The sequence below is a fragment of the Podarcis gaigeae genome, assembly GCF_964106915.1.
Source record: "Podarcis gaigeae genome assembly, chromosome: 6".
NCBI classification, from domain to species: Eukaryota; Metazoa; Chordata; class Lepidosauria; order Squamata; family Lacertidae; genus Podarcis; species Podarcis gaigeae.
The window spans coordinates 61,416,032-61,433,747 of NC_139682.1; the positions used below are offsets into that span (position 1 = coordinate 61,416,032).

At 40.8% G+C, this 17,716-nt stretch overlaps 1 protein-coding gene and 1 long non-coding RNA gene across 4 annotated transcripts in view; one reads left to right on the forward strand and one right to left on the reverse strand.

Annotated features, from left to right (window-relative positions):
* Positions 1–11,329, forward strand: part of ROR1 (receptor tyrosine kinase like orphan receptor 1) — a 162,163-nt gene extending 150,834 nt beyond the window's left edge. For all 3 annotated transcript variants that reach the window (XM_083742860.1, XM_083742861.1, XM_083742862.1), the window contains 4 exons: positions 801–1,046; positions 6,204–6,415; positions 7,817–9,606; positions 10,373–11,329. In XM_083742860.1, the coding sequence (XP_083598986.1) occupies positions 801–1,046; positions 6,204–6,415; positions 7,817–9,241 (1,883 nt within the window). In that variant the 3' untranslated portion in view covers positions 9,242–9,606; positions 10,373–11,329. The remainder of the gene's footprint in view (positions 1–800; positions 1,047–6,203; positions 6,416–7,816; positions 9,607–10,372) is intronic.
* Positions 6,087–8,505, reverse strand: LOC310846424. The gene is made up of 2 exons (XR_014565287.1): positions 8,394–8,505; positions 6,087–6,444 (listed from the first exon to the last, which is right to left on the reverse strand). It is a non-coding gene; the product is annotated as an uncharacterized lncRNA (long non-coding RNA).
* Positions 11,330–17,716: the final 6,387 nt, after the last annotated feature.

Here is a 17,716-nt window from a genome sequence, read left to right on the forward strand (position 1 = left end):
TAACCTGAGGTACAACTTTAGCTAATGGGGCCTCCCACTGCCGCCAGCACGCAATTTCTGTTCTCATCCTGAGGTAAAGTTCTTAACCCAAGGTACTATTTCTGGGTTAGCGGAGTCTGTAACCTGAAGTGTCTGTAACCCGGGGTACCACTGTAGTGCATTTAAAAATATAAATTAACCATTATTATATTTTGAACTGCTTTTTGTACTATTCTTACACCAGTTAGTGTCTGGTATCCCAAGCCTTGCTCATTAAAATCCCCATTAGCCATTCCATTAAAGTAAATGGCACTACTAATGGTAAGTAAAGACTTCTTAAAGGGCCAAAGGTTGCTATGCAGTGCTTCTTTGCTACATTAGTAGGCCTGACTCCAGACACTGAGTAGAGTTCATGTTAGATCACAGACTGATTAGAATTAACATAATATCAAATGGCTGTATTTCTAAGATAGCGCAACAACAATTGGATCTCACAGCTGCTCTTTACTTTCATGCCAAAGTAAGGGATTAATTTCAGGTTTCCAGGGCAGTTTTGATTTCTTATATGTCTTTTATTCTAAAATATTTGGGATAAGTGTTTTTTTATTTAATTCCAGAAACCTAAACTTTGTATGTTCTCAAGTATATGAATGAATAGCAAGTCTAGCATTATGGCCTCTGCAAATTGAGAACCTGAATTAAATTGAAGGACACGGGTCAGCAAAATGATACTTTCTCTCACTTTCATGTTCTTACACCAATCAGTATGTGCACAATACCCCTCTGATTCACCACAATTGAACTGCTGTTGTCATTTACAGATCACAAATGTTACAACAGCACAGGAGCAGACTACCGAGGGACAATGAGTGTCACAAAGTCTGGGCGACAGTGCCAGCCATGGAATTCTCAGTACCCCCACACGCACACGTTCACTGCTGTGCGATACCCAGAGCTGAATGGGGGACACTCCTATTGTCGAAACCCAGGGAATCAGAAGGAGGCTCCATGGTGCTTCACCTTAGATGAAAATTTTAAATCTGAGCTTTGTGACATCCCTGCCTGTGGTAAGTGTATTAGAACTCTCCCATTTTGAAAGGGAAACCCAAGTCTGGGTGTAGCAAAAGGAATTCTCAAAAACCACAGTTGACACAATGATGAGCCATGCTGTTCAGCCCTACAACTAAGATGAATAAGGTGCAGAGAGTTGAGGAGGACTCATATTCTGCTGGTGAGCAACAGTCAGGAGAGGTGTGGATGAGGAACACAAAGGCCTGAAGGCAAGCGACAATCCAGGCTTCATTATAATTACAGGTGTCTGATGGATCATGTCTATCTTCTCATTGTTGGACTTCAAAGAGTTTGCGGCAGGGAAGCTTTCTTAATATTAAGCAGCATCCACAATTCCTGCGTTGATGGGAAACATATTGGATCTCCATGGAAGCTGCTGGCAGGTTCTGGGAACTGTGAAACCACACCAGCCTGCTTATCAAAAGAGACCCATACACATACAAAGAAATATATTCACTTTCTACAGTTGCCCATGGGCTGTGTTGAAATTGCTTCTTGTTGCTGACACACCAGTTTTACCACCCATGTTGTTGTGAATTCTGCAGCTTGATACCATTTCCCCATCAGGTCTATAGTGCATGTGTCTGACTTCAATTATTATTTTATCAGCTTGGATGTTACTAAAAATAGCTATGTAAAAAGTAAGATGCAAAGCAGCCTCTCTGTTCCAGAAAAGTATATTACTTAGGACTGGAGAATTTTCAAATTAATGGTTGCACTGTTCAGCATTTACTGACGTGTGACGTATCTTAGGACTGTAATGTCCCTAAACAGAATACTCAGAATTGGTGCCGGTTGAATAAGGAAACTCACTTGATTGAGATCTGTTCAGAACTAACAAGGCTTTGTGGTATTATTATAATTCTACATAACTGGTGAATAATTTGTGCATGAAGCTTCAGAAGAAAGGACACTAAAATAATCTCATCTTGACTGGAGACTCCTGATGTACAATAGCAGGAGTAAGATATTTTAGATTGCAAAGGTGCAAACATGACTATGATACTGTGTTGGTGAAGAAGTATTCCCAAAATTTCTGCTTCCTCCCTAAGGAAAAGAGCCACCAAGGACAGGTAGGGGAGGAGAATACCCCCCCCTCGGTATTATAGTTTTTTTATAGTTCCACTCTTCTTAGTAGGCCCAAGAAGTTGTGAAATAGATGTGAAGCTGCCAGCTAAGGTACAGTGTTACGATTATATCTACCAGTACTAGCTAATTTTAACCATAAGCAGCTCCTGCCTGCCACCTTCTGATGTGAAGTTATATAAAAAGGGAAAGCAAGAATATAAGGAGTGATTTTTCTCTAATCAACCCGTACCTAGAAATGTATGTTTTACATACATTAGCTAAGCTTAGCAGGCATACATACTTTTGCCCGCCTTCATGTCATACCGATATATATTACTACATCTAAATATATAAAACTAATGTGTGTTTTAAAGACATACATGAAGTTGCCAGACCAAGAAGAAACATTTATTAAAGCAGGAACAAGCAGTGAACTTGAGCACCTCTACCACACACACCTCTGACTTCTGGTTTATTAAATTACAGTTTCCCATGACTTCTGAACTGAGAAACTGCCTTATCACTTAAAGGGATCTCTACAAACCAAGATCGAACTGTGGTTTGCAATTGTGGTTTGTTGTGAGCACTTAAAACCAGTTTCTTGGTCCAGATGTTATTGCAAGCCATGGTTTAACAAACCAGGAATTCATACAAATGTAAGATCCCTGCTGGATCAGAACAAAGGTTCGTCCAGTCCAGCATCCTTTTCTCACAGTGGCCAACTAGATGCACACAAGCAGGGCATGAGTACAACAGCATTGTCCTCACCTGTATTCCCCAGCAATGCGTAGTTATGATACTGGAGGTAGTAGTACACAGCCATCATGACTAGTAGCCCTCGATAGCCTCCCCTGAAGTTCAGTTCTGCTCCATCAAAACGCAGATTGCTGAACTGAGAACGTTACATTCAAACTGGGACAATAGGTTTCCAGAACACTTCTCTACAAGATAAACTCCTGAATGTGTCTAACAAACTTCCGATCCTACAGTTATAATTTATCCAAAGGATAAAATCACCACAGCCCTTAAAGCAACCCTGAAAGTATTTTAAAAGTTCTACTAGTGAGCACTGATCCGTAGCATGGATCTTATTTGCATATTCTTGTGAAAAATATTGGCTGATGAAAAATATTGGCTATCACGAAACAGTAGTATCATTCCAGAAACACTGTCCTTGAGACTTTTCAGACGTCTTCTGTTGAAACCTTCAAATATGACAGGGCAGAATAAAAGGGAATGTCAAATACAGCTAGAGTTGAACTTAAAATGCTTTCGAAACATGTACTTCCTTGAGCTTCAGCATATGCCTCCTATCATGTACTTTCTGTTATTAAACAAGGAGGGAAAGAGGTGAAATGTTACTACAGGTTTTGCTGCCAAAAATTCAGAGTCTCTGTTCTTTTCTTATCCTTGAAAGATTCATCAAATGGCTGTGATGGTCTTGGTCTCTCTCATCTTTCATCACTTTGCTACATGTGGCTTCTTTGATTTAGTAGTTCACATCTTCTCTTCCGACTTGTCTGACTTTACTATCAAGATGTGTCAGCCTAATGTTCAAGCTCCCACTCACCTCTCTGGGCAGGGCTTGAACTAGACCAGCATTTGGTTTTTCTGGATGGAACCCCCAATTCTTTTGGCAGCATGCCTTAGTGGCCAGCATTTGTTATGGCTGCTTCAGGAGTGAGTGGGTGGTGGGTGTCAGCAGTGATCAGCTGTTTGCAATCCAGGAGTGATGTGTAGTCCCCATGAAGTTAAAGTTCTTGCAAGAATGGAGAAGACCGTTATCTTTTAATATTGGAGAAATTAAAACTCACAGCCTTAGGCATTTTTAAAAATGGAAATAGATACATTTGTATTATGCAAACAAGCATCTTACAAGAGAGGGAAATTTCCATTAACTTCCTCCCCACCACACTCCAACGTGTGCATGATCAAGAACAAATAGGAGAAACTCTCCTCCTATTACAGTATAATAGCTACATGCACCTCTCTTTCTTTCCAATGGTTTTTTTTGGGGGGGCAGGTAGGAGTTGAGACTACCAGAAACAAAAAGGAAATATGCCATATAAAAACACAAGATTAATAATTGAGAACTAAATGGAGTGCCTGGCGTGCTCTGGTCCATGTGGTCACGAAGAGTCGGACACGACTAAACAACAGCAAAATAACATTCACACACCACTACCATCCTTCCCAGAGGATCTTTCAGGGTGTTCCCTTCCTTCATCTGGCCCTTATACCTGGTATGCAAGACATAAAATGCCTACAACAGATGTAAGTGGCTCTCTCTCTCTCTGTTGCATGGCTTGCTTACTCAATTGCAAAAGACAGGAGAGCACCAGGCTGACCTATTCTAAGTGGGCTTTATGGCACACTTGGACACTTGGAAAGTCCGAAATGCCACCTACAACAGTAGGCTCTCTCAACTCTTGTCACCTGTCTCATTTTCTCTCTCTCTCTTTCTCTCTTTCTCTCTCTCTCTCTCTCTCCCACATCCTCCATTCCTTCCTTCCGTCCTTCTAAAGCAGCTCCATTTTCTCACCATGAAGCATTAGGGTCTTCTGAACTCTACACTGAATATTACTCAACACCTTTGGCATTTTTTCAAATATTTTAAAAAGAACAACACACCCAAGAGTGGGAGATATAAACCTATCGATGTATACAATGGAAGCCTATATGCCATTCTTTCTCAGCACTTGTCACATTCAAACAGTGCCACTAATTACCCAATGGATGGCACACAAAAATCCTAATGAATCAGAGAGCCAGAGATTAAGAGTTGTACTTTTACCCATACCCAAAGCACAATTAGAACTACTTAAAAGAAATTTGAGAAGTAGCCTGCACTTGAATTTTAGGAATGAAGTTCATGTCACAGTTAAGATAATGCAGTGCCTCATTCCTTCAGGGTTCTAAACTCTAGTATCTGTTGGCTCTCTGAAATAGTATACATTATCTATGTGGCTTTTTCTGAAAAGATATGGAAAACATTCCACCCCATTTGGTTTGGCCAAGGCATTGTATACCTGTCTGGCTTCCCAAATATGTTGGCAACTTTTCAGTATAATCAAAAAGTCTCAGCCAATTTTTGTGTGTGTGGAAGGCATTGAGAGGCACGTAGCCCATTTATGGGTTATAGCATTGGCACCACAGATGGACATTTTTGTGATGTTACTTACGTAAACCCACTCTCCGCAGAGAAAACAATTGGTTCCCCTCACCCCATTAAGGCAGTTTTGAGCTGCAAAACTGCTGCTCTGCCAAAATACACCATTACAAAAACAATTAACTATGCACTAAGCTCTTGTTTTTCTTAATGTCTAATCTATCCGATTACAGGGCAACCATAGCCAGTTTGGGTGGGTATCTATCTTTTTGGTCCAGGTTATCTCAACTCTTTGTCATCTGCTATCAAGTTTTTCCTAAAGAATACCTTTGCCATGTGTCAGGCCTTTTAGAGAAGCATAAAATCCAACACTAATGTGAATATAATTATTTGTTGGGGATTTAAAAAATGTTCCTCCAAGTGCACTTCATACCCCATGGTTTCTGAATAAATTCTTATGATAATGGTTTGGATTTAGCTGGCTTTTTTCCAAATAGGATCTGTGGCTATCCACTGGAAGCTCGAAGTGCCTTCAAATGAACTGCACTCAAACTTAATAGCACACAACTATCTCCTGCCAACCTAGCAGTTTGAAAGCACGTCAAAGTGCAAGTAGATAAATAGGTACCGCTCCGGCGGGAAGGTAAACGGCGTTTCCGTGTGCTGCTCTGGTTCGCCAGAAGCGGCTTAGTCATGCTGGCCATATGACCCGGAAGCTGTACGCGGGCTCCCTCGGCCAATAAAGCGAGATGAGCGCCGCAACCCCAGAGTCGGTCACGACTGGACCTAATGGTCAGGGGTCCCTTTACCTTTATCTGGTATTATTGTTGCTCAGTCAAGAAATAGAACAGTCATCAGAAACAGTTCATGTGGCACACAAAACTTGTGTTTTATTTCATGTACAAAACTGCATTCTTTAGCATGAGATTTTATGCTTTTCTTCCCATTGTTCCCCACCCCTCTTTTTCTGAATTAGACACAAAAGACTCCAAGGAAAAGAATAAAATGGAAATCCTCTATATATTGGTGCCCAGTGTTACAATTCCCCTGGCTATTGCCTTACTATTTTTCTTCATCTGTATTTGCCGCAACAACCAGAAGTCTTCTTCGCCTCCAGTGCAAAGGCAGCCTAAGCATGTCAGAGGACAGAACGTAGAGATGTCTATGCTGAATGCATATAAACCAAAGGTATTGTTGATGAAATCTACTTTATATGCCTATGTCATAAAAGAGAAATGTTTCCACTTAGTATTCTAGTTCAAAGAACATTTGCTGTTTTGGTCTCTTCCAGCTCTTTTGGGTGCACTAGTTTTCCTAATGATGTGTCAATCCCAGCTGACTGCATTTCACAAATAGTAGTAGGACAATATTACAATTGTTTCCACTCCATAAAATATTCTTTCTTCTGTGAATATAAAATTGTATTGAGTTTGGACATATGCTAACTGATTCAATAAAAACAAGAAGTAAACCAAATTCCCAGTTTTGTACATGGGACTAAATCCTGTACTCATTTACTTAGAGCTTAGTCCTATTGGACTTGGTGAGACTTACATGTGAGTGGCTATGTATAAGACTGCACTGTTAGGCTGCCATCCTAAGCACATTTACTACAGAGTAATTCCTAACTCAAGGCACTTGCTACATGCTTAGTATAATATCATAAATTGTGTCCACTCTTGTCATTCATTTAATAGAAGCAACTGATAGAGATAAAGTGTCCCCTGACAAATTCCCTTTGTACTTGGTTTACGTTGGCATGGTGCCTCATATGTGTTTTACACTTCTTTGCATTTTGTACACCACCATATGACAAATACCCGTCAAACAAAAACTAAGCAGATTTATAACTGCTTAACTTAAAATGAACCCCTTTCCTGCCAAAACTTTATGACTTCATTTTCTTTCATACTTTTCCACTAGGTTGGTTAAAACAGACAATCCTGCATGAGGTCAGACAGAGGTCATTTCACTTTCATTACTAAAATATAATTTACAATATGCCAGACCTAAACAAGTTTTAGCCTAAAGGATTTGTATAATATAAACCATCTGTGTCTCAACAATACAGCTAATTTCCTGCCATCACTGCACAGTCAACTGGCTGCTTGTTTAAATGCCTCTGCGATATATTAATTCACACAGTATTTATCTAAAATTTGTAAATGGTTAGGAAAATTAGAATTCAGTCCTGAGTGTCACTTTCAAATGATAATAAAGTGCATTGGGGCTTTCTGCTCCTCCCCTTTTCTTTTTCTTCTTTTGTTTGCAATACTGCTTTGGCAAAATTGGAGTGAGAGTAGCGAGGATCTCAAGTAAAGGAAAACTTAATTTCCGAAAGGTCCTGAACATTGAGTTCCCCGCTCAATTACTGTCACCTACTTCATGAATGGAAATATTGAAGTTCACATGCTTTATGATGGAATTATTTTTAACTCTGTATCTATAAAGTAAAGAAATGGGAAGGAGTGTCTTGAAAACCACTGCAACACCACTCTTGTTATAGTATCCTCCTACAGTATCAGGCGTATGGCACTGAGATTTTAGCCATCCAAATTTATTGTTGACATGTTGTCTTCTTTCCAACAGAGCAAAGCCAAAGAGCTGCCTCTATCTGCTGTCCGTTTTATGGAAGAGTTGGGTGAATGTGCCTTTGGCAAAATCTACAAGGGACACCTTTATCTACCAGGCATGGACCATGCTCAGCTGGTTGCAATTAAGACCCTAAAGGACTGCAACAATCCACAACAGTGGGCAGAGTTCCAGCAGGAAGCCTCTCTGATGGCAGAACTGCATCATCCCAACATTGTTTGCCTTCTTGGCGTTGTGACTCAAGAGCAGCCAGTCTGCATGCTTTTTGAGTACATGAATCAAGGGGACCTGCATGAATTTCTTATAATGCGATCACCACATTCAGATGTTGGGTGCAGCAGTGATGAGGATGGTACTGTAAAATCTAGCTTAGATCATGGAGATTTTCTGCACGTAGCAGTCCAGATTGCAGCAGGGATGGAATACTTATCAAGTCATTTTTTTGTTCACAAGGATCTGGCTGCTCGAAATATTTTAATTGGAGAACAGCTCCACGTGAAGATTTCTGATTTGGGACTGTCAAGAGAAATCTACTCTGCAGATTATTTCAGAGTTCAAAACAAGTCCCTCTTACCCATTCGTTGGATGCCCCCAGAGGCAATTCTGTATGGCAAATTCTCTTCCGATTCAGACATCTGGTCCTTTGGTGTTGTCCTGTGGGAGATTTTCAGCTTTGGTCTCCAGCCCTATTATGGATTTAGTAACCAAGAGGTCATAGAAATGGTTAGGAAGCGACAACTTTTGCCATGCTCTGAAGACTGCCCTCCCAGAATGTACAGCTTAATGACCGAATGTTGGCATGAGCTGCCATCTCGGAGACCAAGGTTTAAAGATATCCATGCTAGGCTGCGTTCTTGGGAGGGGCTGTCAAGTCACACTAGTTCTACTACTCCTTCTGGTGGAAATGCTACCACTCAGACAACTTCTCTCAGCGCAAGCCCAGTTAGCAACCTGAGTAACCCTAGGTACCCTAACTACATGTTTCCAGCACAGGGTATACCACAAGGCCAAATTGCTGGATTTATTGGCCCACCAATACCTCAAAACCAGCGATTTATTCCTATAAATGGATATCCAATTCCTCCTGGATATGCTGCTTTCCCAGCTGCTCACTACCAGCCTGCAGGCCCACCCAGAGTAATTCAGCACTGTCCTCCACCAAAGAGTCGTTCGCCAAGTAGTGCAAGTGGATCAACCAGCACTGGGCACGTGACTAGCTTACCCTCTTCAGGATCTAATCAGGATGCAAATATTCCTTTGCTGTCTCATATGTCTATGCAGAGTCATCCAAGTGGGATTAGTATAACCGTTTTTGGAAACAAAACTCAAAAACCCTACAGAATTGACTCCAAACAGACATCTCTATTAGGAGATTCCAGTATTCATGGACATAATGAGACCGTGATTTCAGCAGAGATGTAAATAAACAAGACTTTTGTAAATAAACCTATTTACAATATGGAATATAGAACGTTTTTAGAGGAGATTTATATTCAAATATTTTATTGGAGATTCTTCTGGCTGTATAAAGAGATATTTGCAATAAGTATCTTCTGTGAAGTTTATTTGTGCTTAACAGGATAAAGAGGTGCCAACCGTATTTTTCAAAAATGGAGTTTACACTCAATATCTTGTGTGAACCCTTATTTTACAGCTACCAAGGAGAAATAAATTTGTGTGTGTGAGAGAGAGTGAAAAAGAAAATTAACTGTGATACGTTTTATTTAATCACAGTTCCGTAATTTCTGTCTCAGCAATCTTATTATTCTAAACCCATTTTAATATTGGTCACTGTCAGGGGTTCAGGAGCAGAGACACAGGAGGGGGAGCAAATGGAGAGCGAGGAGGAGGAATCCGAGTGGGGTGGGGGCAGTGACAGCGGCCAGAGTCATTCCACGAGCCTCTCCAGCGAATCGGAAGATTCACAGAAGGGAGCGCCAATGGCCAGGGCAAGGGGGGCTCCAGGGGGAAAACCCCAGGAGGAAGGGGCCAGCGGGGACTCCCTGAGCAGCAGTTGGAAATCAGGACCAGCTTCCCCACCAGAGCGCAGTAGGGAGGGGGAGTCCCAGGAATTGGGACCAGTGTTCTCACCACCAGCGAGAGGAGATGAGTCAGGTTTGACCACGCCCACATCGGAGAGCGGGGAAACGGTCAGGAGGAAGGTTACCGGCTGGGCGCGCGCGCCAAGTTCAAATGTACAGGCGAGCGGCACAGCAGGGAGCCCGGATAGGGAGCCAGGTCCTAAAGCCCGCCGGAAGGAAGGGCAAGACTCAGGGGGGTCAGCATCAGAAGAGTCCAGGAAGGGGGAAACCCCAGGGGGCAGAAGGACCCAGAGGAGGAAGGAACAGCGCAGGAGGTGGAGCCGGGCTAGGATCTTAAACTGGTGCGGAAGGGATAGTGACTCAGAGGGGACTTCGCCGATCTAGAGTCAAGACGTAGGGCTGCGCGCTCTGGGGTTTGAAATGGAAACTAAACTTCAATAAAGACTTTTGTACATTACATCAACCGGGCGTTGGTCCTCTGTGAGCTGGGACCTAGAGGCAGTCCTGACAGTCACTTTTATGAATGAATGTGGTTAAGACAAATGTTGAGGACGATTAAATATGCTCCTGTAGAATGGAAGTTGTACTCTTTTTTGGTCTAATGTGGTTTGAGAGCACCACAAGACACAAGTACCTGATCCAGAGATAGGGTGAAACCAAACACCATGATAAATTTGCTTGCATTTCATTCTAATGGCACACATTGGACATTGACTTTTATTCTTTCCCCCCGTTAAACAGCATCCACAAATCAGAAGTGTAGTGGATGTGCAACATATTATCAAAATGACAATTCCTTTTTAGACAAGGATTTTGTTCAGACATATTCAGTTTTGAGTATGTAAACGGTTTCTGTCTAGTGATACGTCTAAACTCATGCATAAACTAGGACAAGCGATAGAACCCTCTTGGAACTGCATACGATAAGTGAGTGAAAATTATACTTCTTGACGTTATATCTGTAGTTGCAATAGAATTTTTGTATCCCTTTGTTGCTATGCAACCCTTTAATTAAAGAAAACTCTAAATTCTTATTTTATAACAGACAATCAGTTTTCCCAAGAATATTTATTATTTCAAGTAAAATAAATAGCTTTTGTAGTGATAACCCTGAAATGGGAAGCCTACATTCCATCAGTTGTACACAACAATTTTTTAGAAATTTTCTATGATAACTTTTGTATGTCATTTCAAATAATGTGAATTAGAATTAACTTTTTACTAGAAAATTGCATTTTTATTACTGAATTTTATTCAGGTGTAATCAATCTGGATTATTTTGAAACCACTGTAATGTTTGAAAAAATACTGTGTAAATTACAACCTCTCAGACTTTTTTATTAAAATAATTTTTGTATGGATTATATACACAAATCTTTCAGACACTTGACAGTACTTTTTTTCAAAATCTTTTGCACAAAAATGTTGTCTTTGTATAGCAGAAGTGAAAAATACATCCTGCTTTTTATTTCTTGTCTGTTTCTCATTTTTTAACTACGTGGATATGTCTTTAAAATATACAAGGTGACATTTAGACAATGTTTTAATACATATTTTGTTTTCATTGCATGCATTTGATTACTGTATTACTTTATTAATCTACTCATTGAGGATGTTGCACTAAGGTAAGCATGTAAACGTAGCAACACAGACTACTTTATGCAGAAGCTCAGTGCATTTTTGTATTTCAGACACCACCAGAGTGATATTAAACTCGATTATTATATGCTGCTGGTTATTAAAACATAGTTTTAAAGAAGAACATGCATATTTTCGGAATGATAATCAATGTTCTGAAAATCTCAAATGGATTAAGTGCCACATCCTGCTAGCCTTATACAATAAGTCAATTGAGACTATTGTTATTAGTCATTTGAGACTATTGTTAATCATCATCCATTCCCAAACCGTCCCCAGGTCAATCTCACAAAGTGGGCTATTTTATGTTTTTCTGTGTACTGCTTACTTTCATGACTCTACAAAATTTCCCCGTCATTTTCCAGAGTTATTTGCCATGCAATGAGGTAAAGAGACTCCTGTCTGAGGAAAAACAATTCAAAAGCCCCCTTGGGCTCTTCTATTACTGCTATTATTACTGTTCTAGTCACTATTGCTAAACAGATCAAAAGTTCTCATGAGATGTATTCTGAATGACAAGCCAAATTGCTTATATTTTAATTTGTGGATGCTTTAAGCATCTTCAAAATGCAAGCCAATTGTGTGTCTCTTAAATATAGAATACTGGCAGTGAAAACCATGCTCTGAAGAAAAACTGAGCCAGTTGTCTTGCGCAATAGAAAAAATTGTTAATGCCAACTATCAAATCTTTTTCTTCTTGCACAAGGTACAGGTTGTGTGCTTTTTAAAAAAAACAACAACACTTAAAAAGGAACAGGAATTCACAAAGGAGCTAATGAAGACAAGAAAGCAGTTCAACACTATCAGTTGGATAATATGGGTGGGGGGAACCTTTGCTAAAGAATCAACATTTTGCAAACTCTGGTAAAAATATGGTTTCTGCAACTTGGACATACAGAGGAAGAAATGTCACAAACCTTCACACTTTAAATAATCATTTCGTCTTTCTTCAAATAAATGAAATATAATACTTTAAACTATACCTTATGAAGCTTGAGAGATGCAAATGCAAGTTCAGAAAAGCAGCGAAATTAAAGGACGAAATCCTGTCTAATCCTGCTAACAGAAAAAAGCAGCTAATTTAAAGGTTACCTCACACAGTTTAATAGTTTCCTTACCTTTCACAAAGATTCAATAGAGGGGCACTTTTACAAAGCAAGCATCACAGCTGGAACTGGGAATTGTCCTGCAGTGAGTTAAGGACTGAAAATAAATATATGACAATGAACGTGACAGGTCTGAATACTGCATGGTTCTTGGATCTGACAAACCAGCAAAATAGGATTTTATTTTTGAAATACAAGAAGACTTGTACACTTACTGACCAAATCTCTTGCTGGACCTGGAGCTATACCAGTTCTGCATTTAAGCATTCAATGGGGTAAACAAGGATGGGGCATCTGTGGGCCTTCAGATGTAGCTTGACATCAACTCCCATCACTGTTCACCATGGTCATGCTGGCTGGTGGGATCTGGACTCCAGCGACCTGAGGGCCACAAGTTAGCTACCCCTTGAATAGACAATTATGAGTTCTCACATATGTTGTGAGTTGCTCAAGAAAAGAATTCATGCAGTGAGTAGAAGTTTGGATGGTCAACCATGAAGCTCACTGGGTGACCTTTCACAAGTCACTATATTATCAGCCCAGTCACTATACAATGCAGTTGTGCCCCAAGGAACAATGAGGCTGCTGGCAATAAAATTGAGGACACTATGGCCACATTCAGGTGCAACACGGAGCCATAGGCTATGGCTAAGCAAATTATGCTGTGTACAAGCTATGTGCTGGTGCTTGCAGCTCAAAGTCTCCCGCATTGCACTTCTTTTCCTCCAGTGAGCAAACAAACCACAGAGTGGCTAGTTGTTACTACATACATCTGACCCAACACTTGTGGTTTGTTTAGCTCCAAGCAAACCACAATCTAAAGCCAAATCTCAATTGTAACTTGTTTGGGAGAAACAATTCCTGGGCCAGCCACTAATGCTAAGCCAGCCACTACGTGGTTTGTTTGCTCACTGGAGGAATGAACAAAATGGAAGCTGTATGCACAGGCTCTTTTTGCTTAATCAGGGGTTATGGCTTGATGTTACATACACAGTGAAACAGTGCATTCCAAAACTCATGGGTATGTGTGAACAGCATCCTCGCTAGTAACAACTTTACCAACTGCACATTTATTTTGGCAGGCTGTTTCTTCACATAGCTCAGGTGGATCAATGCACTGACTAACCAACTGACCCATGAACCGGAAAGTCCTTGGGAGTGTGGACTACAGCCTAGAGCAGGGATAGCCAGTACGGTGCTCTCCAGTTGTTGTTGGGCTGTAACTCCCAACATCCCTGACCATTGGCCATACTGGCGAAGACTGGCTAAGGTGAATTCAACAATTTCCAGAGTACTATGTGGGTTGTACAAATACTAATTGCTTGGCTCAGTGGTATTCCACTTTTAGCAACCATTTCAGCTTTGCAAGCTGGTTAAGGAAACTTCAAGAAAGTGTCAGAAACAATGAACAAATACAAAACTTAAAGAGCCTATTTAGAACATACGTGTGATGCCCAGAGCAAGAAAAAATAAATAAAACACTGTATGCACATTTACCCACCCCCCTTTCCAAATATTTCCCTCCATCAACAGGAAATAAAGCAGTCACATTCTCTTACATTGCACATGCAAAGCACTGCTAGCATAAAGATTTAATGATATTGGAGACCGGTTATGCAGCTCTTACTCATAAAACCACAGCCATTGATTCTCAGAAAAGGTCTGTCTTCTGGCTGGATCTTCAATCGCTAAGGATCATCACTCACCAAAACCCCAGTCTCTCTGTGGGCCTACAAACCCTTTGACTTCACAATGGGGCAGCTGCAACTTTCTGCAATAATTTTTATAACTTCATATTTTTATGAGGGTAGATGATTCATTCAGCCGATATACCCCAATCATATTCTTGTTTGAGCTTGAAAAAGTAGGAACATTTATATTACTGAGGTAGTAAAAAATGCTGAAAATACAAGACACTACACATTGAGACTATGTATTCAATTGGTCTCTGAGAAGAACAACCTTGAATCATCAAAATAATCTTTATGTCTGCAGTGGGACAACTGATTTCAAACCAATTTCATTTCTGAGTGGAATTGTCCATTTTATTCCAGTAGTGCTAAATATGCATGTGTTTAGTAGCAGGATTTCAACTGTTCTGACAGATTACAGTTGAATTGCATCTAGGGGTGTGCATATGTTTTGTGATGAATGGAAAACTAAACAACTAGTGGTTCAGATCACATTTATCCCAATGCTCAGAGGATGAAACATGGAAGAATGGAAGCACTGTTAAAGGTTTCCAGTGGGTGGGGATTACATGTTTTTGCTGGCAGCAGAGCAGAAAGCAGTAGCTGCTCTTGGCAGCCTCCCATCTCCCCAGAAGCTTCCAACACAGGGTAATTCTGGGATACCTGGGAAGATAAAATGGCATCAGCTGCAGCAATTATCACATTTTCCATTGGTGGCTACTAATTTTTGCTGAAAATGCAACGGAATGATGTTGCATGATGACATCTGAGGGGTTAGGTGGTGGCTTCCAATATCTGCTCTAGTGTAGCAATGGACAAAATAAATAGATAAATAAAAAGGGGGAGGGAAAATTTCAATGGAGATTTGAAACTATACTGAATAACAAAATGAGCACATGAAGGAAACGCAAAACAAATGCAATTTCAATGAAAGAAACGTGAGATGAAAGCTTTTACATACAAAATCAAATGCAATCCCCCCCCCCCCAAACAAACACAAGAGCTGTTGCACACACAGCTGTGCTAAGGGTTGGTGAGATAAAATATAACCTTTACATGAATCTGGATGTGAATTAACAAGGGACCTTTAAAGTAGAGGAATCCAGCAGAACAATTTATGTTCCTGTTTGAATCCTGAGAGATTCCTCTGAACAGCAACTGCAGAATATTTGAAATATTAGGTGTCCAGAAAAAAAGTCTGAATTCATTTTCACTTCTCCATCTTTGCTTTTAAAAAAGCTTCTCTAACACAGAACAGCATGCAGGATCTTGCCACTGATGTGGGAGTATAACCACCATGAGATATAGAGGATATACTAGATCTGTAAAAGCAAGCTCATGCAGGTGGGGATATCTGCAAAAGAAGTCTGTTGCAAAGTTAATCCCAGGAGCTCTATATTTGCTTAGGCCCTGTGACAACATCTTGTTTTTTGAATTGTTGAATTGCTGGCCTCTTCCCCACCCCCACCCTGTGTAGTTGCACTCTGTTCATACCTCTCCCAAAAGTATTTTATATCCAGAATCTGGCTGTTATATGATTTAGCTTCAGAATTTGGATCCTTTTCCTTATCTGGAAATTGCATCCAGATTTCATCACAGTCCCATGGAAATAAAGCACCCACGTTCTGGTGCTGCATTTGCAAAAAATGCTTTTAAAGCAGAAAGGCTGTAGTGTTGAGAACATAGTTTTGCAAATGTTACTGGCACACACTGACTTTAATTACTTTAATTAATGGCCAGTAGAATGATTTAAAGAAGCAAGTCTTACAGGAGTAGTTTTATCTTGTTTTATGACTAATACTACATCCCCTTTAGGGTAGAGATGACACACTTGTATCCAAACATTTCATTCAACATTAGCTTACGACAAAAACTACAATAAACTACTAAGCGAGGGAAATCATAGCAAGGATGAAATGTGAAAGCTTTTGAAAACTGGGGGAAGGCCACAATTTATAAACTTTAAATTGGCCAGTGGCCCATACCAAAAATGCAGTTATGCATGCTTTGACACTCTGTCACAACTCAGGTATAAATATTTTACCTTACACCAATGCATGTGCTTGTATTCTCTCAGGTGTGTTTTTAAGCAGCTCAAGGCTCAAACGCACAACACAAGTACTCTCATGCACACAACATGCACACACACTTCTGTGTTCAACAAGGCGCAACAGAATGGAGATGAAAGTTTCTATTCCTCGACTACATATGTGCAAAAATACCACAGAAAGCATAGAGCATCTTGCCCATCTCTTCCTTGGGTCATCTATGTGTGGGAAAGCCATGGTGTGTCAGTTGCACTTTTGCCTCCTCTGCCATTTTGCCCTCGTGTGTTGCTTTACACCATGAAGCTCTGCTTAACAGACACTTCCATCAGGGCCAGATTTAAGTTTGCTGAGGTCCTAAGCTACTGAAGGTAATGGGGCCCTTTATACAGTGGTACCTCGGGTTAAGTACTTAATTCGTTCCGGGTGTCTGTTCTTAACCTGAAACTGTTCTTAACCTGAAGCACCACTTTAGCTACTGCCGCACCGCCGGTGCACAATTTCTGTTCTCATCCTGAAGCAAAGTTCTTAACCCGAGGTACTATTTCTGGGTTAGCAGAGTCTGTAACCTGAAGCATATGTAGCCCAAGGTACCACTGTATGTCCAGCTGTCCTTTGTCAACAACAAATTGTCGCTGTTTTTTGTGTTGAATACATGCTATATGGTAATTTATGGCCCTAATAGGTATCTAAATCCATTTGCATATGCAGAATGTAGGCACCCTATATGTAGAAATGAGCAAATCAGTGTTATATTAGGCAGCATGCTAGCAGGAGGGGCCCATGACTTGCATCATAGGAGCCTACACAACACAAAAAACACTGCTGCTGTATGTAGGTTTTATTTTGTTTTTTATCTTATATTTTGGAAATGTACATCCAGGTTTTTTCCCTTTAATTTTTTTTGGGGGGGCCCAAGAGAGTGGGGCCCTAAGCTATAGTTGTTTACATAAATCCAGCACTGACTTCCAGACAAACCCACACCTGGGAACTGTACCAGGACTTGCTCTGAGGCACCAAGCCTGCTCTTGATGCGCTGGACCTTAACCAACCCCTTGGCTCCTCCTCCTCCTCCAATCTGTGCTTCTGCCCCGCAGCAGGCCTCTGAGGGATGTGGCCAAGGGGGTTAGTAAGGGAATGGCATGGGCTGCTTAGCCCCTTCGTTTTGCCTCCACACCCCACAGCATTTTAAAAGCACTTGCTCCCCCCGCCCCACCCTTGTCTTTTTTAACACTTGCTGCGTTTGGAGAGCCTCCCCGCTTCTGTAATCTGATCCCAGCAGAAGTTGAAGAACTGTAGTTTCAAGGTCTGGATGAAAGCCTGCTTCTGATTGGAGGTAGGACAAAAGAGCAAACAAAGGCTTGTCCTGATTGGT